The sequence below is a fragment of the Arachis duranensis genome, chromosome 7, assembly GCF_000817695.3.
Source record: "Arachis duranensis cultivar V14167 chromosome 7, aradu.V14167.gnm2.J7QH, whole genome shotgun sequence".
NCBI classification, from domain to species: Eukaryota; Viridiplantae; Streptophyta; class Magnoliopsida; order Fabales; family Fabaceae; genus Arachis; species Arachis duranensis.
The window spans coordinates 44,675,576-44,699,427 of NC_029778.3; the positions used below are offsets into that span (position 1 = coordinate 44,675,576).

The following is a 23,852-nucleotide window of genomic DNA, read 5'->3' on the forward strand; positions in this document are numbered from 1 at the left end:
CTAGAAGTGTATGGTCTGCGCATAAGCCGTAGCAAGACGGAATATATGGAATGTAAGTTCAGTCTGAGAAGGGAAAACTCCAATATATAGGTGAAAATTGGAGAGAACATCCTATGAAAAGTTAAAAGTTTTAAGTATCTTGGATGCATCATATAGGATAATGGAGAGATTGAACATGATGTAAATCATAGGATCCAAGCAGGTTGGTCAAAATGGCAGAGTGCATCTAGTTTTATATGCGACAAAAAAGTGCCTTTAAAACTTAAAGGTAAATTCTATCGCACCGCTATAAGACCGGCTATGCTGTATGGTACGGAGTGTTGGGCGGCTAAAGGGGAGCACGAACATAAGCTGAGTGTGGCAGAGATGAAGATGTTGAGATGGATGAGTGGTCATACGCGATTGGATAAAATAAGGAATGAAGATATAAGGAAGAGAGTTGGAGTAGCACCCATTGTGGAAAAGATGGTTGAATCGCGTCTCAGGTTTGGACATGTGAGAAGAAGACCGATAGAACATCCAGTCAGGAGGGTGGATGAGATGGAAGATGGACAAAGGGCGAAAGGCAGAGGAAGACCTAAGAAGACCATCCATGAGGTGGTCAAACGAGATCTACATGTAAACGGTCTCTCTGTAGACATGATACATGACAGAGTATAATGGCGTCGTTTGATTCATGTAGCCGACCCCACTTAGTGGGACAAGGTTTTGTTGTTGTTTGTTGTTGTTGGTTTCTTTTCTGAAAATGGAGAATCATGAGCAATAGCGAATCCAAGTCCAAGTCTAGTAACATTTGAGAATATTTTTCTTTCTCCAACAATGGGAGAACTTGATCACATACAGAACACTTAAAAATCAAATGTAGAACACCCCATAAGAAATAATAATGTGCAATTGAAAAGCCAAATCAAATGCAAAACACTTTAAAATGCCATAAATATTCAAGTGTAAGTACGGAAGTCATGTACCACTAATTTTATCTTCATTCTAATATCCAAAAAACATGTTACCTTCAAAGTCATCCATAGAAAATGTTAGAATGTCATCATATGAAGAATATTTGACAGTAGCTTCTGCCTTGAATTTTTCCTTTGCTTCTAGAATAATAATATAACATGACTTCAATTCTTCAAATGCAGGTGATTGCAGAAATTTTAGCAACAAAAAAGTTTTACAGATGCCAATTTTAATTGTTATCTCACACTCACACTAACAAATTTCAACAACTCAAGAGTCTACGCTTGACCTAAACTTGACAAGGTTTCATTAAAACAATTTGTCCCACTAGTACAAATCAATAGAATGGGATACAAACAAGAGAGAATATAAGACAAATCAAGAAAATATGACTTTCATAGAAGCAAAATCAGAAGGGGAGTCTCCTTGATGTCTTTAAGCCTTTTATTTTCACTTTAAGCTCTTCTTCAATCCTGCACAACCCAGCCAAGTTGCAGAAGAAGCTAGACAATTCAGTGTGAGATCCATCGCCCCCGCAGCCACGTCCAGTCTCCAGTGGCAATAGCCGACTGCGGAAGTGTTGCTGGAGTAGCAACAGTAAACCTGGCAGCTGCGCATCGTCCCCCCACTTGTTTTGTAGTGCGTGTAATACAGGAGGAAGGATTGCAGAGGAGAAACCCTCACCATCTCTGCGTCCTCTTCTTTTGCCGTCACCATCATCAGGGGATAGTCTGAGACTGCCGTTACTTGAAAGTTCGGCCGGTCTTTGCAGATACGGTTGTTTCGTCCATCACCAATTACCTTCCACGGTTCCACTTCAACCATAGACTCCTCTATCAACCGATTCCATGGCAATAGCGTTCAAGTCCTCTGGTGGATGAGCATCTTTCGTTTAGTGTTGGAGACCATCTTCACTAGGATTAGGTTTGGATAGTATTGAGAGGGAGATAATTGGTGTAATAGGATTAAGGTTTTAGAAGAGAGAAATGACCAAATTACGAAAAAAAAAATTTCACCACATCAGCTATTACAATGTTAGTATGGCAAGAATCACTCTAACTCAAGCTTTCGATGGACCAAAAATGTCTTATGAATTACTATAAGTTTTGAAGTGTAACTTTGAGGATAAATTTAGATAATTATTAATTTCAGAGACTACTTTGGGACTCCAATATAACTTTGGTAATTACTCTAAGGCTTAACTCAATTTGACCTCTAAAATTTGAAGTTGGATTCAATTCAACCTTTAAAATTTTAATGGACTCAAATTGATCTCCAAAATTTATAATCGTAATTCACATTAATCCTTAAGCTAATTTCCATTAACGATGTATTGATTTGGTACATTAACTTGTTGTGATTTGGATTTTTCGCTAAGGTTTCATGTGATTAAAATTTATTAGAGTTCCAAAATCTTAATTGTTGCTTCCAAAGTTACAAGTTATTATCATCTTCAAGAAGATGTTGTGGAGCCAATCAAACTTCTAGGAGGTTTAAGGTGTGTTTGGAGTTCACGTTGAAGAAGAGAGAAGCCCGTGAGTGCTTTGAACGTTCCATCTTTATGTTTGGCAACTCTTTGAAACTCTAAACCCAAAAATGATTTTGCCTCTAAACGTACGATTACAGGAAGCTAAAAATTTTAGCTTCTGCGTTCACGTTAGGGAAGGCTAATTACAATTGAGAAATTAAGTAAGAAAATGATTCCTCTTCTGTCAAAATGATGGAAGTAACCATCTAATTTTCACAATAGTTCTTTGTGTATGTTTCCAAGTTTTTTTTCATTAAAATCTTTCAGATTTATTACCATCACTTCCAAGATAAATATTTTAATTTTTTTAATTACTTTTAGTACTCTCTTTATTTTTATTAATTTTTATGATATTTTTATTATTTTTTATTTATATAAATTCTTTTTTTCTGTCTTTTATTGTACTATATTTATGTTGCATATAAAATTTTTTATTTTTTATTTAGTTTTATTCATATGAATTTTATTTACTTCTAATTGTAATTTTTTTGTTCACATAATATATGTTGTTAGTTATAATTATTATATTTTATATTTCTACGGATTTTTTTATTTTTTTTGTTTTTATTGTACTTCTTATTGTACTTTATTTTCGTTTTTATTATATACTAATTATAAAATTTTATAATCTAAAATGATACTAAATTAAAGAATAGTAACAGTATTAAAATAATATAGAACATTTTTTGTTTGACATTATAAAATGTATAGTACTCCCTTTAGTGTTTTTATATATTAAAATATATTTTATCATTTTTGTATGTTACTTTAATTTAGTAAGTAAATATTAATTTTATTATAAAATAAATTAATAAGATTTATTTAAATATCTAAATTAAAATGATCGGATAATATAAAAAATTATTTAAATTGAGGTCTCTTTTAATAATTTTTCATTTAAAAGTGATTTTGAGTAGTATAATTCAAATAACATTTATTTTACTATAACAACATAAATTTACTTTTCATCAAATCAAATTTATAAAATCATTTTTATACAAATTCTTAATAGATCTTAGTAACAAAAAATCTAAATAAAAAGTCTAAATTTTAATAAAATAAGTTGCAAATTAACACATTATTTACCAAAATCTACTTAAAAAATGAATATAAGTTAGGATTATAAATTTTAAGAACTGAATTGAATTCATCATAATTTTAAGAGAAAAGCTTTGCATACAAGTCATTAGGGCTTGTATGCTTTACAAGTTCATTAAGCAATAAACCCAAAAAACGCGCTGCTACACATACGTCCAATACACGCACTATATAAAGATCTCGCGTATATATAACTACCAAATTTAAAAGATTTGTTTCCTTCTTCCTTCTCCTTATTTTCAGATTTGCTCGTTCTTCTTCTCGCGCGTCTTCCCTCCTTCTTCTCGATTGTTCTTTTCCCCTCCTTTCTCACTGGTATATTCTTTGTCATTTACGTTAGTTCCTCTCTCTGCAACTCCAGCTTCGTTTTCTATTCGATTTCTGAAATCAAAGTTTGAATTCGTTTTTGAAGATTATAGATGATTTAACATCAGATTGTCAGTTGAATCAGGGTGAAGTGGATTATGAATTTGAATCTAACGAAGTTCCTGAGGTTTGATTTTACATATGATTACTCTGAATTTTGTTGCAGTCATTTGAATAGCATTGTGTAGCTGAATAATTCGTGAACATTGGACTGTGAAAATAACACGTTAACATGAATCTGTGTTAGTTTTGATTAATTATATGGAATTTATAACAGACGCTCGGGTGTAGATCAGAACTTTTTTGGGTGTATTTTTGCGGGAAGTGTGGGTGTATTTACAGTATACTACTTTTTCTGTTATTTTAGCTGAGTTGTTGTCGTTCGGGTGTATTATATCAGATATGATTGGGTGTGTTTTTAGTTTTTGTCATGGTGTATTCTGCAGCCTGTGTATTTACAGTTTATGGCTTTTATTGTCATTTTAGTTGAGTTGTTACCGTTCGAGTGTATTATATTAGCAATGATTGGGTGTATTTATAGTTTTTTACATGGTGTATTTTGCAGCCTCTCTCTGTTGTTGATGACCAGTTTGTTTCGAAGGTTGGAATGACCTTTACCACCCTTGAAGATGCTGGAAAATTTTATAGGAACTATGCCAAAGCTGCAAGTTTCTCTACAAGAGTTCGGAGTACAAATAGGAAGGGAAACGAGATTAAGAATCAATTGATTACATGTAGCAAAGAGGGAAAATGGAAATCTAAAATATCTCCGACCGAGAAGGCCAATCCGACAGCCGGTTTAAACTGTCCTGCAAGAATTTATATACACACATTGAAGGATGTCGGTGCTTGGATCATTTCAAAGGTTGTGCTGGATCATTCACACCCCTGAAAATGCCACAAAGAAGAAGAAAACAAAAGTTTTAAGCGAGGTAAAAGTAATGTTCTTTAAATTTGTGGTGATTGAGTTTATTTTTCTCGTTAATAGTTTAGCTAATATGTGAGTTTCTTATATTCAGATAAACTTGTTTGATGCTGCATCAGTGATGCATTCAAATTCCAGCCAATATCAAGGACATGTTATGAATTATCAGTTCAGGGTACCAGCAGCAGGGGATAACTCTTTGGGTGTATAGTTACAGAATATGGGTGTAAAAGCACTGTTCTTTTGGGTGTATTTCTGTGAATTTTCTTTTGATTCACATTTTACATATAGATACATATATATAATATTAGGGTTTAGGGTTTTAGGGTTTACAGGTTAGGGGTAAGGGTTTAGGTTTTAAGTGTTTAGGGTTCAGGGTTTTAGGCTCAAAGCATCAGGGGGGATAGATTTCAGGGTGTATATTCAACTTTATTTGGGTGTAAAAAATCATAGGTTATGGGTGTATATTTGATTTGATGTTTTTCTTCATATTATAATACCTGGAATTCATACATTTTGAATACAGCACAGACAGTTTAACAGCACAGACAGTTTGGGTGTATATTTAAGCAATCTTGGGTGTATATTAAACTTCCGTTAGGTGTAAAAGTTTATAATTTGTGTTTAGATCTGCCTTGATGTTTTCCTTCATATTTTACCACCTGTAATACAGAGTTTTTGAATACAGCACAGACAGTTTAACTATGGAAAAAATTTCATTTAATAGAAGTTGTTTATAAATGGCAAATTTTTACAGCATTTGTTTAATTTACAAACTAGCTAGCAGTTGGATTACTCAGTTTCTATATCAGTAGAATTTATCTGACAAAATGGACTCAATAACACTGACGATGGCTTCGACAGTCTTATTGCATTACTCGCTCTAATTGCTTTATCTCTCTCTTTATTCAATTCACTGAATAGTATCCGCGAGGCATATTCTACTCTATAGTGGTCCGCCTCCTCCTACTATATTTGTTCTTACATTTCTTCCAGGTTGGTTTCTCGCTGCCATTTTTTCTGAAATGAAAAATACACCCAAAGATATCAGTAAGATACACCCATATATATGGGTCAGATACACACATAGATATCAGTAAGATACACCCATAGATATGATTCAGATACACCCATATATATCAGTCAGATATCACTCAAACATGCATCAATATACAATGTCAAGCAACATTACAAGGTCAAGCAATATACACCCATGGACAAGCAAATATAAGCAACTGCTGACTATTACAGTATATCAGTTCAGAAATATACACCCAACAACTTATGCCATATACACCCAACAAATTACCTAATATACACCCACCAAACTACGGAATATACCCCCAAAAATTAGTTACCAGAAGAAGTAGAACAACAAGAACAATAACACCTAGAAGAACTAAGAAGAACAGTGTAACATAGAACAAAGAATAACAGTAAAATCTAGAACAAGTTGAACATCATAAACTGTAAAATGAGACGTAGAGCAAGAAGAACAGTAAAACGTAAAACAACGTAGAAGAACAGTAAAACCTAGTTCTTCAATTTCGAAATGTGGAAAATATACAGGAATGTTAATGTAACGTACCTTGAGTATTATAGCTTTGTTTTCTCTGGAGATTCTTAATCGAGAGTTCTATGTTGTGTTGATGGAATTTTCGAATCTTAGCGACGAGTTGTATATTTTCAGTATCGAATGATGCTCGAAAATGGAACGTTTGCTTTTTCTCTGAATGGCTTTGAGAAGTGGAAGAAGTGGAAGAATCTGCCATTAAGGGGCGGTTTACGTGAATCGTAACCGTTTGAGTGGAGCGCGTGAATGTTACGCTCCATTCAATATAATTCAGTGCGCGTGTGGAATGTTTGTGTGCTAGGAGCTTGTAACACTTGTAAGGTCTTTTTACTTGTATGCGTAGCACGCCCCTAATTTTAAGAATCAATTTAAATTTTATATCAAATTTTGGGATCAAATTAAATATTACCTTGTAATTAACTTTAGATTTGTTTCCTGATTTCCTCAATGCCACACTTTACACCTTCCCCCATGTCATTTTGAGATTCGCCACACACCAATGCTGTTCGCATTGTTATTCGCATTCGCATAGTTTAGATAAATTAAATTGCTATTAGTTACTTTACTTACTTATATTCAATAAAACTAAAAATTTAAAAATTAAATTAAATTTGCGTTTTTCACATATTTTTTGAATTTTTACTGTCTTTCCATTGTAGCCATTTCTCCATGACCAACAAAACCATTGTTAGAAGAAACACAGCAATTTCAGAAACACAGCACTACTACCACCACCACCACCAATTTCTTCTTCTACATTGCAATGGCGTCACTAACACCTGGCGTGCTCTCGAAGCTTCTAGAATCTTCGGGGAACAAGGAGGCTAGGGTGACCGGGGAGCACCGCCACGCGCTCCTCCAAGTGATCGAGATCGTCCCTCGTTTTTCCCACGAGGACACGTGGCAGAGCAAGGGCTACTTCCTCAAAGTCTCTGATTCCTTGCATTCTGCTTATGTCTCAGTACCTGAAAACGACGCCGAATTGATCTGCAGCGACAAGGTCCAACTCGGTCAGTTCGTTTACGTGACTCGCCTTGACTCAGCAAAACCCTCTTCCTCTATTCCCGTTGTTCATGGCTTGAATCCCCTTCCGAAACGAAGGCCCTGCGTTGGGAACCCCATTGACTTGGTTTCAAGCGAGTTGTTACACGTTGGAGCCAATGTGAATGTTGATTTTAGAAGAAGCAAGAAGGGTAGTAATGTCAACAAGAACAAGGGTTTGAAGAAGGGTGAAGAGAGTTCAAAGGGGAAGTTGAAGGGTTTGGGTTTGAGGAATAATAATGGTAACTGTGAGAAGGTAGTGGTGGAGATGAGGAGGTTGAGTTTGGATTCTTCTAGAAGGGCTTGGGATCAAAGCCCTGTTTCTAAGAATGGTTCTGGGACTCCTAGTTCGAGATTCATGCTGAAATCTGCTTCGTCTTCACCTAATGTAAGTGATGTGATGTTGAAAACTGAAAAAGCTTTTAACCTTTTGATACCCTTTCGCCTTTTCTGTTTTTCTCACACTGCATTATGGATTTATGGCGTTTCTCTTTTTTATGTTCCTGTGTTTTAGGTAGGGTTTTATTAATGGGTTGAGTGTTTTATTTTATTTATTTTTCCCCCCTGTTTTCACTTGTAGTTGAATAATTCACCGTTTTGGGTGTTTTCTATAATGTTGAATGAGGGCCCTCACTTTGTTCTTTTTTGTGATTTTGAAATGCTTTTTGGTGGCTGTTGGACCCAGCAATCAGGCTATTTTGTTGTTTTTCTATTACGCTAACCTTTGGAATGTTCATTTGAGTCAGAAATCTAGTTTGTAAAATAGTGTTTAAAACGAGTTCCATGAATGTATGATGACTGTGTCTCTCTGCAATGCATTCTTGTAGGCCCTTTACTCTGGAAGATTCTGCATCTTCTGCAATGTGTATGGATAGAGTAAAAGTGATTTTAGTGTTAAGACAAAAAATAATGGTTGATTTTTAGGTTTTTCTTTCATATTGTTCTTTTTATCTTATGAGTTGGTATTTGCTCGCTGTAGGTGGTTCACAAGAATCTCTCTCTTAAATTTGAGTCTCCATTAAAATCCCCAACTTCGAGTGTCTTACCACTGAAGAATAAAAATGAGAACTTGTGTCCGAAGCCGACAAGCAATCCTTCGAGTAAAAGTACACCGCCCAGTAAGAGTTCTAAGTCACCAAGTGCTGGCACCGTTAATAGCCAACTTGTTAAGGTGCCCATCAATGTCAAGAATTGGAGTGATGTGTCTGTATCATGGGAAGATCTTCCATCTCCCATGTGTAATCTTGGGAAGGTAATAATGATCTAGATTAATATCTATGGCTTAGATTCAAATTTACATGCCATCATCTCACATAAAGTTTGAAATTTTTTCTGTTTCTTTTCCAGAAAGTTGTAACTCATAGAAATCTTGCTTTTGATGCTGCTGTGAGGGCTCTTCATGAGGCATCTGCTGCAGATACTGTAATCCAATGCATGTGGTATTATTCTCTTTTGTGACGTTGGTTTATATTTCCAAGTATTTAATAACTTTGATCATTATATATTATAGTATCCTTAGATATGAGTCAATGATTTCAGTATGTGGAAATACAGTTCGCTTGGCTTCTGCAATTTCCTGTCCAAATTAGCTTTATGGATTCTTAGAAATAACGTGTTCTCTGTAGCTGATTGAACATATTTTTCTATATGAGTATTTTGTTAGTGCATTAGAATAACATATGAAGTTGCAACTTGCAGCTATTGGTTTTATATGCATAACTTTTTGTTTGGTAACATATTCCCCCCTAGTTTGAAATGGAAGGTGGAATGCATTTGGCATTATTTATACTTTCTATTCCTATTGTGCCTTTTGTGGGTTGTTTTATGTAATATCTTATGTAAAATGTTTTACACAGTCGTTCAATCGCATCCGTTTTTTTGGACAACTATTGACGCGGTTAATATAAAAAGTAGTTCTTTTTTCTAACATGACATTATGTAATTGGATGTATTTGTAATTGCATTGACATTTGGCAAATGTAATTGACTATTGTGTTTCAGCTTGTTTGCGGAACTTTGTGAGTCTACCCAGATTCTCTCTGCTGGATTACTTGTGAAGCAGTTTCTAGAGCTTCACCAGAGTTTGCAGAGAGCGACAATGGTGTTGGATTCTTTGCTCACCCCATCTCCTGAGACAAAGCAAAGCAGCCACTCTATCCTAGAGGTTCCTTTTCACAAAAATGCTACATCTTGGGTACAAGCTGCCATTGTAACCAATCTTTCCAAATTCAATCTTTTCAGAGCACAAGGAAAAGGTGAGACTTTGAATGGTGAAAAATGTCACTATGTTGTCATTGAGAATTCTTGTGAGGAAATGCATACTGTGAATCTCGCTGTTCAGAATAAGCAAAATCGTGTAACTCAAACAACTCTCTTGCCAAATTCAACTGCTAAAAGACTTCCTTCAAAGCGGAACCTGTTGGTGACAAAGAACAAGTACACTGATAATAAGCAGTATCAAAGTAAAGAAAGCGAGATACAGGAGGCAGCAACTTTGGCAGAAAAATTGCTTGAGGCTTCTCGAGAATGGTTCTTGAAGTACTTGGAGGAATCACTTGATGATAGATTCGGTTTGAAAAGTGAAGAAGGGAGCACTGAAATTGCATGTCTTCTTGGACAGCTGAAAAATGTGAATCACTGGTTAGATAATTTGGTTGGCGGAGATAAGGTTGATCATCGGGTAGAGAACTTAAGGAAAAGTTTGTACCGGTTTCTACTTGAACAAGTTGATTCGGCAGTTGCATCAAGTCAGTAAATAGAGCACTACAAGAACTGACAGAACTAACAGAAACAGAGTACACTTTGCTCAGCTGACTCACTGCTTTGAACAGATGACTTCACTAACAGAGTCAATAGTTTAACAACACCTTACTTAGATATTGCTATGACCATTTAAGGATCCTAAATGTTGTAGTATACTTTATTCTAACTTAATCATTGAATGAATCTTACCACTAAGTTTATACAATTTTGAGCTGTACTCTGTCATTATTAGGTTATTGCTAGAATGAATTCATGTTGAACTTCAAATTTATTGACATTTAGTACACTTGCTTCTTTCTCTATCAATGTCTTGTTTACCTTGGATATCTTTTTTCTCAATCATTTTGTACAGTTGTAATGTTGTATACAAAAGTATGCTAACCCCAAACTGGCAAGGGCAAAAACGAAAGGCCAATACACCCATATAAAGGTGAACTAGGGGCAGATATCTCAGGTGCTGTACTTGTTCCTGTATCCCTAGACATTGTAATAGGATAGCAAATGCTCTAGGTCCATTAGGGAGGATGATTTAGGAGTTTTGGGACGAAAACCTTGATGAATGGATTCAAGGTGATTCTTATTAGAAACAAAAAAGTGATTCTTCAGTTTCTGTGGCTTGATGGCTATGCCGTACGGTCATGGGGCTGGCCTACTCATATCTCAATGGCTGTATGGAAAGGATATAGGAAGGGGGTGTCTCTTAGGCTGCATTTGGTTTTGAGATTAGAACACTAGGATATGGACACAAAGACACAAAATTGTATTTAGTAAATGAGATATTGACAGAAATATTATGTCCTGAGACACTGAACTAGTGTATTTTGTATTTTTTCTGACAGGAAGGACACAGAAATACTGAATGGAGACACAGCTTATTTTTTCACTTTTTCTTTTATTATCACTATCAAATTTTCATAATTATATGTTTTGTCATTTTATTTTTTATTTTAAATTTTATGTGAAAAGAAATGAAGGTAAATTTGACTTTTTATTATTTATTCTATCTTATATTCAGTTTACTACCAAACAAAATACAAAAACATTAATTTTTATGTCTATGTCTATTATGTCATGTTCTCATGTTTTGTCTTGTCTTGTTTTCAAATAGGAACTTGGATATTATGTGATGTCCAAAGTCTCACATCACGAAGTATGAGATGTTTGATGTTATATTTAAAGGCATGGTTCTCCGATTTTCTTAGGTTGCATTTGAAGATGAAGAGATAGAGAGAACTAACTATTTGAAAAATGAGTTATATTCGCTGAACTAACTAGTTTGTTACAGCATATTGGTACTTATAGTGAGTGAGCTCTAACTACTTCTAATTAGATGTAACTAACTCAATTTTCTTCTAACTGATTACTCTAACAAATTCTAATATGTTGCACGTGTCATGTCATATAGCATCTCAATACTCTTAACATCAACCCTGTTACTTGAGTTTCTGAGATCTGTGCTCCTTCTTGTCTATTGTGCTCTCTGAACTCTTAACATCAACTCTGTTGTTTGGGCTTCCAATTGTCCTGCTGCCATTACATTTTCTGTTAGCAATTCTCAATCTCAATTTGAACTTTTGAAAGGTAAGGATTGATAGAGATTTTGTTAGGCAACTTGTTATCTGCTCTTCACCTGGAATATGGATCACATGTAATCTCTTCTTGGTCACATAGTCTCTGACAAAGTGGAGGTTGAATTTGAAGTACTTGCTCTTGTTGTGTAGGATTGGATTGGCTGAAAGTAGTACAACACTCTGACTGTCACAGTATAGGTTTGGTTTGTTGGTGCAAGGTATCCTCATTTCACTTAACAAATTCTGCAGCCAAATGACTTCATCAAGTCCAGCAGCTATCCCTCTATATTCAGCTTTGGTGGAGCTTCTTGATACTACATGTTGCTTTCGACTGGACCAAGAGACAATATTTCGTTCATAAAAGACACAAAATTTACTTGTTGACTTTCTATCATCTATATCACTTCCCCAATCTGAGTCAGTAAATGCATAGATTCTACTTTCATCAGACTTTTGGAACTTTAATCTATGCTGAAGTGTCCCTGCTAAGTACCTGAGGATTCACTTTGCCGCTTTCTAGTGCCTGTCTTGGTGCATGAATTTCAATACTTTGTTTACTGCATAAGAGATCTTTGGCCTTGTGATTGTTGCATACTGGAGTCCTCCAACAACTGATCTATATTGTGCTGGATTTTGAAACAATTCTCCTTTTTGTGCTGAGAGTTTTTCTTTAGCTTCTTGCATCCCTGCTTTAACTAAGAGTTTTTTTTATATATTTTGTTTGGCATAGGATCATTACTTGGTTGTGTTCCTTACTGCCTTAATCCCCCAAAAGAAGTTCATTTTCCCCAAGTCTTTTAATGAAAATATTGCATGTAACTAGTTGACTAAGGCTGTGATTTCTTCTTGAGAGTTTTCCGTGACTAGAATGTCATATACGTATACGAGAACATAAGTTGCTGATGCAGGTGTGAATTGGTGAAGAATGACGTGTCTGATCTGGTGTTGTCGAAGCCAAACTTGTTGAGAGTGAGTTTCAGCTTGGTGAACCAGGCTCTACCCATATAATGATCTTTGGAGCTTGCAAACATGGTGTGGAGTGTGGGTGGAGATGAAGCCTTCTGGTTGAGTCATGAAGACAGTTTCTTCGAGGTCGCCATTTAAGAAGGCGTTGCTAAAGTCAAACTGTCAAATTTTCCATCACTTTGCTAGTGCCAAACTCAGCATGACTATAACAGTGGGACGTCTGACCATCGAGATGAACACCTGATCATAGTTGATGCCTCATTTTGATGAAATTCCTTCACAAGCCGTGCTTTGTATTTTTGAATTATACTATTTGGATGCTTCTTGATTCGAAAGACCCACTTGTTGCCAATTTTAGGGGCTGTGCTTGGGGGTGGGTTTGGCACTAGTGTCCACGTGTGATTCCTTATGAGAGTCTCATATTCTTTTCCCATTGCCTGCTTCCAATGCTCCCTGGTCAGTGCTTGTTCAACTGTTTGAGGGACGCATTGGGAGAGATCAATATTAGCCCCTTTGAGTACTGTTGCATAAGTTTTCGGCTTGAAGATGCCTGACTTGCTTCTTGTTTGCATGGGATGGTGATTTGTGATAGCTGCTGATAGTGCAAGGAGAACTATCTCAGTTGGGGCTTGCTCAGGTACATCTGTAGCTAAAGGAGTTTCAAGGGAAGAAGAATCAGTAGCAATGGCATCAGAATCATGATTAATAGACAAAGAAAAAGATGAAGTAGATAACGGTTCAAATATATAATTGAGTGCATTAGAAGTGTCATTCAATGTATTCAATGCATGATGGTGTGGTTGGGAAGAAGATATAGGGTAAGGGGTTGGTGTCACTTGGGGTGCTATTGCATTAGGAGTGGAGATGTTGCTTCGAATTGAAGAATCTAGTATTGATTGGATGGCTGAGACATTATAATGACTAGAAGTGCTTGCTGCTGAGGTGAGAGGTTATGTTGGAAAACTTGCTAATGACCTTGATAAGGAAGATGGGGTGGGCTGGTTGGGCAAGATGGTGGTTGGAGGTTGGATAATGTTGGATTCAGGTGTGGAATTGAGGTTGGTTTGAGGTAGAAGATTTGGTAAGGGAGGTGTAAAGGTGGAAGGTGAGGTGTGAAGGAGGGCTGGCTTGATTGATTCATAAAGAGTTGGTTATAAGAAAATTCATACTCATTAAAGAGGACATTTCTTGAAATGATTTCTTTTTCACTTGGAGGAGGCATTTGTAACCTCTGTGGTTGGGGGTATAGTCTATGAAAATAAATTTTTGGGATTTATGATCAAACTTATGTGCATTGTAAGGTTTGAGAAGCAGGTAACATGTGCATCCAAAGGGTTGTAGGATAGTGTAGTCTGGTTTTGTGTTGGTGAGGGCTTCAAGAGATGTTTTGTTGTTAAGAGTTTGGGTGGATAGTCTATTAATGAGGTGGCAGTGAGGGTTGATTCATGCCAAAAGTTTAAAGAAAGGTTAGTTTGGGCTAGCAATGTGAGTGAGGTTTCTGTGATATGCCTATGTTTTCTTTCCACTAAGCCATTTTGCTTATGGGCATAGGGACATGTAAGTCTATATAGAATGCCATTTGTTACCAAAAACTGCTTGAATGTTGTGGACAAATATTCTCCACCTTATCTGTGTGTAAACTTTTGATTTTTAGCCTAGTCTTGAGTTCAATTGCTGACTTGTATTGCTGAAATGCTTCAAATGTTTGGCTTTTGGTCCTGAGTAGGTATGTGTAGGTATACCTTGTGCTTGCATCAATAAAGCAGATATAGTACTTGCAACCTGATCTGTGATATAAGAATGCTGACCCCCAAATGTCAGAAAATATAAGGTCTAAACGTACATAGTTAGAATAAGACTCAAGATGAGGTAGTTGGTGAATTTTACTAATACAGAAAGCTTTGTATAATGAGGAATCATAGCTAATTTTATTCATTGAATTATCAGAACTTGAAGCATTACATTAGTTCATCACTAGAGTTACCATCTTATCATATGGATGTCTTAATTTTCTATGCCATAATTGGCTTGTACCATTGACGATTGGATTTTTGACGGTTTAGAATTTCACAAATGAATTCTCGTTGCAAGTATAGTTTCTAAACCAAGCAATAATCCAATCATACAAAAATTTGTTTGTCACAAGTACAAACCCCTAAATTTATAAACCGAAGTATTCAAACCTCGGGTCGTTCTCCCTAGGAATTGTAATGAAGTGTCTTGTTATTGGTTGTGAATTATATTTGGGGTTTTTAGGCTTTTGGACAAGAAGTATAAATGGCAAAGAAAATAAACTAACAACTAACAAAGCTCTTGGCAAGATATGAGAACTAGAAGTCCTATCCTAGTTATCCTCCTCAATTGTGATGACAAATTGTCCATTGCTCCCACTTAGTTAACCTCTAACCATGGAGGAAAGTCAAGTGGATGAATCAATTTGATTCCTCAAGTCCTAATCAACTCCTAAAGGAAAGACTTAACATAAAGGAAATTACAACAAAAGAATAGAAGAAGATGAATGTAGCAACAAAGAATTGAAAGGTGGAAGTAGAAGAAAGCAAAGATTAAAACCTAGATCTAAGAACTAATCCCAATCCTAATCCTAATTCTAGAGAGAAGTGAGAGCTTCTCTCTCTAGAAACTAGTTCTAAAACTACTAAACTAAACTAATGGTAACTAGATGCCTCATCCCTCTTCAATCCTTGACTTAAATAGCATCAGAAATGAGTTGGATTGGGCCCACAAGGCTTCTAAAATCGTTGGCCACCTTTTACTTTAAGTGGACCATATGGCAGCAACGGCGCGTGCGCGTACTTTGCGCGTGCGCGCCACCATACATGTAGCAACTATGGCAAATCTTATATCGTTGCGAAGCCCCGGATGTTAGCTTTCCAACCCAACTGGAACCGCATCATTTGGACCTCTGTAGCTCAAGTTATGGTCGTTTAAGTGCAAAGAGGTCGGCTTGACAGCTTTCCGGTTCTTTCATTTCTTCATGAGTTCTCCAACTTTCCATGCTTCTTTCTTCATTCCCTTGATCCAATCTTTGCCTCCTAAATCTGAAATCACTTAACAAACATATCAAGGCATCTAATGGAATCAAGGTAAATTACATTTGGCTATTTTAAGACCTAAAAAAATATGTTTTCACTCTTAAGCACAATTAAAGGAGAATATACAAAACCATGCTATTTCATTGAATAAATGTGGGTGAAAGGTGATAAAATCCCCTAAAATCAATACAAGATAAACCCTACAAATGGGGTTTGTCAATCATTGACCCTTTTACAAGTGATATAGGCTTCTGCATTTGAAACAGGACTCACTAAGGTATTTACAGACACTTGAGATGTAGAATTACAAATGAAAATTGGACTTATGAAAACTTTATTTATTGTTGAATTAAAATTCAATTTGGATAGGTGAGAGGGAGCAGCAGCTCTCTCTTTATTATTCAATACTGAACTCACATTGGCAGTGGCTTGAACATTGCTTATTTTTGGAGTTTTCAACAATGTTTGCATTGAAACAAGTAGGATTAACAGGTACAAACTTTGTTCTTGGGCTAATTTCGATCCCTTCAAACTTTTAAAGTCTTTCTTTAAGCAATCCTTGAAGGAAGATCTTTTTGGAGATCTGACATTTGATATTACACAGGTAAGACCAGAACTCAAAATATACACAGTTGTCTAAAACAAATTTGGCTACAATCACTAAATTTTTGGATATATTGGGTACATGTAATAGGTTTTGTAATTTGAAAGGTCTATTAAATAAAAATGCATGCATGAATGAACTTCCATTGTGTTCAATATTCATACTTGGCCATTACCTCCAAACACTTATTTAGTGCCATCATAATCAGATCATATGATGAGGTTTCTTTTGTCAAATATGATGTGATGAGATGCACCCAAATCAGGGTACCAAGCTATGTTTGGGAGAGTTGAGGGTAGTGTAAGGAATGCTTGAGGATTGGGTGGTGCGGGAGTCCGAGTCTTCACTTCTTGGAATCTTTGTTGAAAGTTTTGAGAGCTTGTACTATTGTGGAATCCTGCTGAGGGTGGTTGTGTTGCATTGAGGGGTTGCATTTGTGGATTCGTGAAGTCTTGGTTAAACCTGTGAAAACACTACACTATTGTATGGCCAAGTTTTTCACATAGTTGGCATTGTGGCCTACTGTCCTGCCACCATGATGACCTTGCTGTGCCTCTGAAATAGCCTTTGCCTCTTGAGCCTCAAAAATCTCCTCTATAGTTATTGAACCCTCTTCCTTGAAACCTTTTTGGAGTATCTTCACTTTGAGCAATGTTTGCCGGCACTGGTCCTAGCTCCATCCTTTTAAATCTGTCAACTAATTCTTTTTGAGCAAGCAATTAAGATTCAAACTCACTTTCTAACGTCTCTTCAATCCTTGCTTTTCCAATGGTGATGAAAACATTGTATTCTTCGCTAAGTCCTTTTAGTGCAACTTCAATATACTCGTCTTTGGTCAGTGGAGCTCCAAGTGCACTAAGTGCGTCAACAACTTGATTGATCTTCGCCATGTAATCAGTTATTATAGAACCATGCTTCTTGAGTATCTTTAACTGGGTTTTGAACTGCTTAATCCTCAATTTGACTCTAGATTTAAAGTATTCACTCAACACATTCCAGATCTGATATGCGTAATGTACTCAATTACACAGTTGAATTAGACTCCATTGTCGTTGTTAACTAAGCCACAAGGCACTGATCTTATACTTTCCAATCTTTGTAGCTTTGATTTCTTTATGTCTATCTAATTCTGAGCTAAAGTTAACAGGTACTTTTCTTGGATCAATATGACTTCGAAGCTTGTGCACCTTTATACACACTAGTGCTTGCTTCTTCCATGTTTTGTAGTTGTTCTTGTTGAGTTTAATGACTGAAAACATAGCGAACGTATTCTAATTGAGGAAGCTCGTTGGAGCTTTTAGTGTTGCCGCAGTGTTCTCAATGGATCGTTGAGCTCTGATACCATGTGAAGGTATCAGACTCTTGAAGATGAAGAATAAGAATGAAGAGAGAGAGAGAGAGAGAGAGAGAGAGAGAGAGAGAGAGGAGAGAGATTTCTGGAATATGAGTTGTATTCGTTGAACTAACTAGTTTGTTATAGTGTATTGGTACTTATAGTGAGTGAGCTCTAACTACTTCTAATTAGATGTAACTAACTCAGTTTTCTTCTAATTGATTACTCTTACAAATTCTAATATGCTGCACGTGTCATGTCATGTGGCATCTCAATACTATTAACAAGATTGCGATTGAATATTGTGTTTGGTAATCGAAGATTAGAACTAAAATTTCAATCTCAAGACATAGAATTCCAGTCCCTTTAGGCAATGTTTGTTTTGTGTATACTTTAAAACATAGACATAAAGACATAAACACAATAAAACACAATTTTTTTAACTTATTTGATATCTAGTACAAGATAGAATACACAAATCTCAGTCTTGTTAAAATTTTAATATTACCCTTATTACAAACTATTACCAATGCCACCACTACACAGCCACCATCTCAACCAAACTACCACTATTAACAATCAGCCACCATCTCAACCAAATAATCACTATTAACAATCTAAAACTAAATAACAAATTTAATCTAACAAATATCATTAAAAAAATTCAATCCAACAAAATCAATACAAAATTATTTTAACAAAATTTAACTAAAATACAAACAAATAAAAAAATTAAATTATACAAAAAAAAGCAGAAGAGAAGGAAGATCGTGACAGAAAAGAGAGGCAGAAAAATACGAATCTACAAATAGAAGAGTAGACGAAGGCAAATTGAGAGATAGAAAGGAAGAACGGTGCACAGATCTAGAAACACGTCGACAAAAGGGAGGAAGGAAGGGTGGAAAGTGGTAGCGGTGATTTGAATGGAAGAAAGGAAGGAGATGCGACAGCGATTTAGATGGAAGGAAAGGAGGAGGAGAGTGCGGTGGCCTTTGTGGCAAGAAGAAAAGATGAGAGGTGTTTGTGTTTTGAGAGTGGAAGGGTGAAAAGGAGAGGGAGGAAGGAGAAGATAGATGAGAGTATATTTGGAAAATAAATATCAAAAATATTATGTTTATGTCTCAACATTTGTGTTCCACCCCTTAGTGTCATACACAAATTTTGTGTCATTATGTGCTTTTGTGTCTTCCTATGTCTTTCAAAATTTGTGTCTCTCTAACCAAACAGTAGACGTGTACCACCGTGTCTGTGTCTTGGATAGACACGCCCACCAACCAAACGCAAGTTCAGTACTTGCAAAAAATGAAACATATGAGACTAGAATTTCTAAAGATAGAAACTAAAATTTTAATATTTCTTTTCAAAAATTCTATCATTTAACTTTTCAAATTTTAAATCTATCATTCAGTATCCATATTTATCTTGAATCAAATATGATACTGAAACATAATTCAATCCAATACTTTTTACTTCAAACACAATATGAGACTTAATTTAGGTTTAATTTGGGTAAATAGTTTAATTAAACTCCTTTTGAAAAAATAGCTTAAACAATAAATGATTATATTAAAAGTAGCTTATAAATAAGTTATTTTGTGTTTAGATTTTTAGTTCTAAAAGTATTTATTTTATAGAAATGTGATAAAAAATAATAGTATTATGAGAGAAGTCATTTTTTTAACTTCTCTATAAGCTCCTAAATAACTTCTTAGAAAACCGCAATTTAGTTTTAAAAATTGCACCAAACATTAATACTACTATTTTTTATAAGTCAAAAGCTCAAAAAAGTTACTTTTAAAATTTTTCAAATGAGCCCTTAATCTTTGTCTCGCGCTCTGAATCTCCATTCCAAACGCAACTTTAAATACTTAATAGTCTCATTTTCAAAAATAAAATTATAAGAAAAGTATGCTATTGATTAAGTTGTGTCAAAAATTACGCTGGTCAGACACAATTTTGTGGGAATTCTACAAAATTTTGTCTTTCTCGACATTCTTTGAATCCGCCATTTTTGTTTGTTAGATTCTGGCTTTGCTGGTCATTCATTTGAAAGAACAGGTGATGCTTAGCATTTTAGCAACATCTTCTGCCAAGCAGAATGTTTTTCAAACGTAACTCTTAATGTTCATGGCTTAATAGTTATGGATGAAAAATTAATATAATTTTGTCTTATATACGGAGTCGTTATATTATATACCTCTTTGCTATATAAAGATGGTATAGACCCAAGTAGGCCTCACATTCGAAGCAGGCGTTGACTTGAACTAGCAGAGAAAGACAAGAATATCTAATAGGATGAGCTACATCTAAACATAAAAGCCAAATGCTAAGTTGGTTCTAGAGGGTGAAAGGGATTTTCATCTTTCTAATTAGTCAAAAGGTAATTTGTATGATTGGAAGTTGATGATCTATGAAGCTGTGTCTTGTCAGCAAGTGCTGCTGTTGCAGTGGATGTTCCCAATGCTTTGATTCCTTTACAAGACTTCATGTGTTTGTACATTTTCTCTGGTTTGAACGGCTTCCCACATAGCCTGCATCATCAACTTCTATTTATGGTCTCAGCATTTCACTATAGAATTTAAAATACAATAACTTCAACTGCTCATTCTATTCTAAATTACTCATTTTGGCGCATTTTGTAATTCAATCATGCTAAGTGTGCACAAAAAATCAGCAACCAAATTAGGCACCGTATATAATACATGTCAAAATAGAAAATATATATTGAAAATAATTTAAATAACTCATGTATGAAGTATTTTTGTTTGCCAATAGTCACTTACGAGCAAATTGGTTCACCAAGTGGTTTGTGATGAGTTTGATTTAAGAAGTCACCCAGCTTTCTCCTGCTTCTGTTTGTTTCCTCCCCATCAAAACTTTTTCTGTAGCAAAGGTGGAAAAATCAATTATTTCTTTTGCAATGATCAAAGATTTGGGACTTATTAACACCCAACACCATAAACCAAATATCAATCTTATTTGTGACGATAATACTTTAGCAGATTAATTATGGTTTAAGGTTTATTATACGCCTTAGTGTAAAATAGTTTTACGTTATCATTCAATTTTAAGTATATATTGATATAACTTTTGAGATAGTAAATTGTTAAATCAATAATTTTGTTAATGTGATAATAAAAGATGACGAATAAATTTTTGGATTCTGTTAGGGAGACAATGGACTATTTGTATAATGTATACAATAGGCTATTGAGTTACAAAATGAACATCCCCTATACTATCTAGAATAACCATCCGAGTACTAGAATAACTATCCGAGTACTAGAGATAATAAACATCCGAGTACTCTTGACCTTTTGGATCTAGCGCTCTAATACTATGTCATGATACTACTTATCCTAAAAGTTTCAGTTAATAAGAAAAGGTAACACTAATGATTATATCTCTAATATTCCATAAACCTCCATTGTACACATTGTACAAATATTCCATCGACTCCTCCTACTTTCTCTAAATTTTTTAGTTTAGTTGTTATGCATGGTCAGTAACAGTATAAAATGATTTTACATTATCATTCAATTGTAAGCATGCATTGGTTTGATTTTTGTGAAGTTAATTTTTTATTTTTTACGATAATAACAGTACATGAAAATTAAATTCATAATTTAGAAATTAAAATATTCATCTTGCTGATTAAATAACTCACCTGGCCCCATGTTGGTTTTCTTGTTGATCATTATTCCAAGAAATTCTAAAACACCTGGCTGATCCTCCGAATTTGTCTCCTTTACAAATCTGTGCTTTATTTTCTGGTAAGTTAGTCATAGACTCATTTGAATCAATTTTCTTAGCATCTCCCATCCTTATTAGAGCTGCATCATTTGTATCCACTGTCCCACAAGAAATCCAGTTCCGGAATGCCATCGAAACTCGGTTCGAACTGTTCCTAAGCTTGCTAAAGGAGGATTGTGACGACGAAGAGGAGGAGGTAGAAAAAGAAGAATCAGGTGTATCAGTTTTGTTCTGTTCTTCTTTGTTACCAATACTCTTACTCAGAAGTTTGTGGTACAAAGAAGGCAATGCACAATTCTCCGGTTTCTCGTGTTCTTTTTCAATGCTGCATTCTTTGTTGCTTCTCACCGAAGGCTTTTCCTTCTCTTCTTCTGCCTTGCAAGATTCGTATCCGTCCGTCGTCACGGACGACCTCTCGGAGCTAAACACCAAGGAGTCCTGGCTGATCTCCGATGATACTTTCGTAGGAGTATCCATTTTGGACTCCCTGTCTCGTCCAATAATTCTAGATTCTTCTTCTATTAGAGATGGCTGCTGTTTTCCCTCTGTAACATGTACTTGCGGAGATTTTGTCTTTCCATCAGGGGAAAAATTTTCTGCAAAATTGGGGAAAAGTTAGAAAAGGGCTATATGATCTGCACATGTTCCATGCTTAGAAATTATGGGTGGCCATACTCGAACAAGTTCGTTCTCCTTCATCCAAATGTTAAGATGAATAATATAAATAAATGTGGGAAAAGTTGATTATGTTGAAGTACATACCAAATGGGGTTGGATGGATTTGTGATCCTTTGAGGACGTATTCATTGTCAGAAATGGGAGTTATGAGGTCGTCATCCAACAAGTCCTGCCACACATACCCGCTTTTGTACCTCCTGCCATTCAATTATTATTGTTAGTTACAAATTCATTTCATAAACACACATTATTCAAGTCTCTTGGTACATTTTTTGTTCAATATAGTTACTTATAAATTATATTTAGATAGATACATTATGAATGTATCCATTTTAAAATTACAATCATAAAAGAGAATAAGTGAAGAAACATAAAGGACCTAAACAAATAGAGAGGGGTTGTGATGAATTCTATTAAATTAATGATGACATTAGTGTAATGTAATTTTCCTTTGTGGTGAACAAAAAAGGAAGAACTGAAGGGTATGTGTGATAAGCACCAACCTCTTGTAGGACCAAGAAAATGCTTCTGGCAAGTCTTTTCCTCTCAATTCCCCAAGCCACATCTTAACGTCTTTTTCAACAAATACAGATTTGGAATTAATTAGAATCAAATAATAAAAGAAGAAATCATTCAACAATAAATAAAACTAAAGGAAGGTACCTCTGAGATAAACACCATTACGAGCAAGATGAAGAACACGAATGAGATGAGGATGATCTGGACGACCACCTATGTTACTAAGAAAGTAAATTATGTGAAGCCTTCTCACTTCACCTTTTGCTTCCATTATTGTTATGCCTTTCTTTCTTGCTTTGTTGCTCTTGTTCTTGTTCTTGTTCCCTTTGCTGCAATAAACACCACCACCACCAAATTATTCTTTCTTTTGAGGCACAAACACAAACACCTTTTGTTTAATCAACCTATCTAATCTAATGTGTCTGCCCCAAAATATAAATATATATGTGACATCGGATAACACAAAAACAAGATATCTTTGTCTCTCTCACTCTATGCCGGCCTGCTACAAAAGAAACATATATCACCATAACATGTTTGTTCTTTCATATGAGATAATATGAAAAGAGAAAGAAAAAGATATATTATAATAGTTATCATATAATATAAGGTCTATGTGAAAAATGAAATCATGCAGGCCTGCTAGCTACATGGCCATACAAAGAGTGCTACTTGTCTAATATATTTTATTAATTTAATTAGAGAACAAATAAATTAAATTAAATAACTTTCTCGCAAAACATAAACAAATGAATTAAAAAAAATAATGAGAATTGAGAAGCATTGAGAGAAGAGAATGCAGTTACGCTTTTTTCCCTTCTTTTTAGCAGAGAATGCAGTGAGTGAGAGAGAATTGACCAGGTTATGGTTATTGCAAGCTATATATGGTATGTGGTAGCTAGTACTAATATTTTGAGTGGAAAATGAAAATAGATTCAGGGATCATCAGATTTCTCGGATTTTAATGGATTTAATAATAAAATAATAATAAAATGTGTAGTAGCTAGTTTTTTGACTCCCCATCATTATTCCCCAAAAAGTTCATTTCTGTTTCTTCTTGTTTACCTTTATTTAATTATGTCAAGTTTTCTAAAACAATATTATTTTTTATTTCACTCTATAAT

General features: G+C 35.1%; 2 protein-coding genes across 2 annotated transcripts; one reads left to right on the top strand and one right to left on the bottom strand.

The window, feature by feature from the left end:
• The first annotated feature begins 7,051 nt into the window (after nt 1-7,051).
• Nucleotides 7,052-10,467, top strand: LOC107458868 (uncharacterized). The gene is made up of 4 exons (XM_016077078.3): nt 7,052-7,876; nt 8,468-8,740; nt 8,836-8,927; nt 9,490-10,467. Exons 1-4 carry the CDS (start codon nt 7,211-7,213, stop codon nt 10,241-10,243), a joined length of 1,785 nt encoding a protein of 594 aa, XP_015932564.1. The 5' UTR covers nt 7,052-7,210; the 3' UTR covers nt 10,244-10,467.
• A 9,466-nt stretch (nt 10,468-19,933) lies between these two features.
• On the bottom strand, nt 19,934-23,547 carry LOC107458866 (protein SOSEKI 1). The gene is made up of 7 exons (XM_016077075.3): nt 23,535-23,547; nt 22,873-23,057; nt 22,713-22,782; nt 22,294-22,406; nt 21,446-22,127; nt 20,562-20,660; nt 19,934-20,309 (listed from the first exon to the last, which is right to left on the bottom strand). Exons 2-7 carry the CDS (start codon nt 22,997-22,999, stop codon nt 20,144-20,146), a joined length of 1,257 nt encoding a protein of 418 aa, XP_015932561.1. The 5' UTR covers nt 23,000-23,057; nt 23,535-23,547; the 3' UTR covers nt 19,934-20,143.
• Between the last annotated feature and the right edge of the window lie 305 nt (nt 23,548-23,852).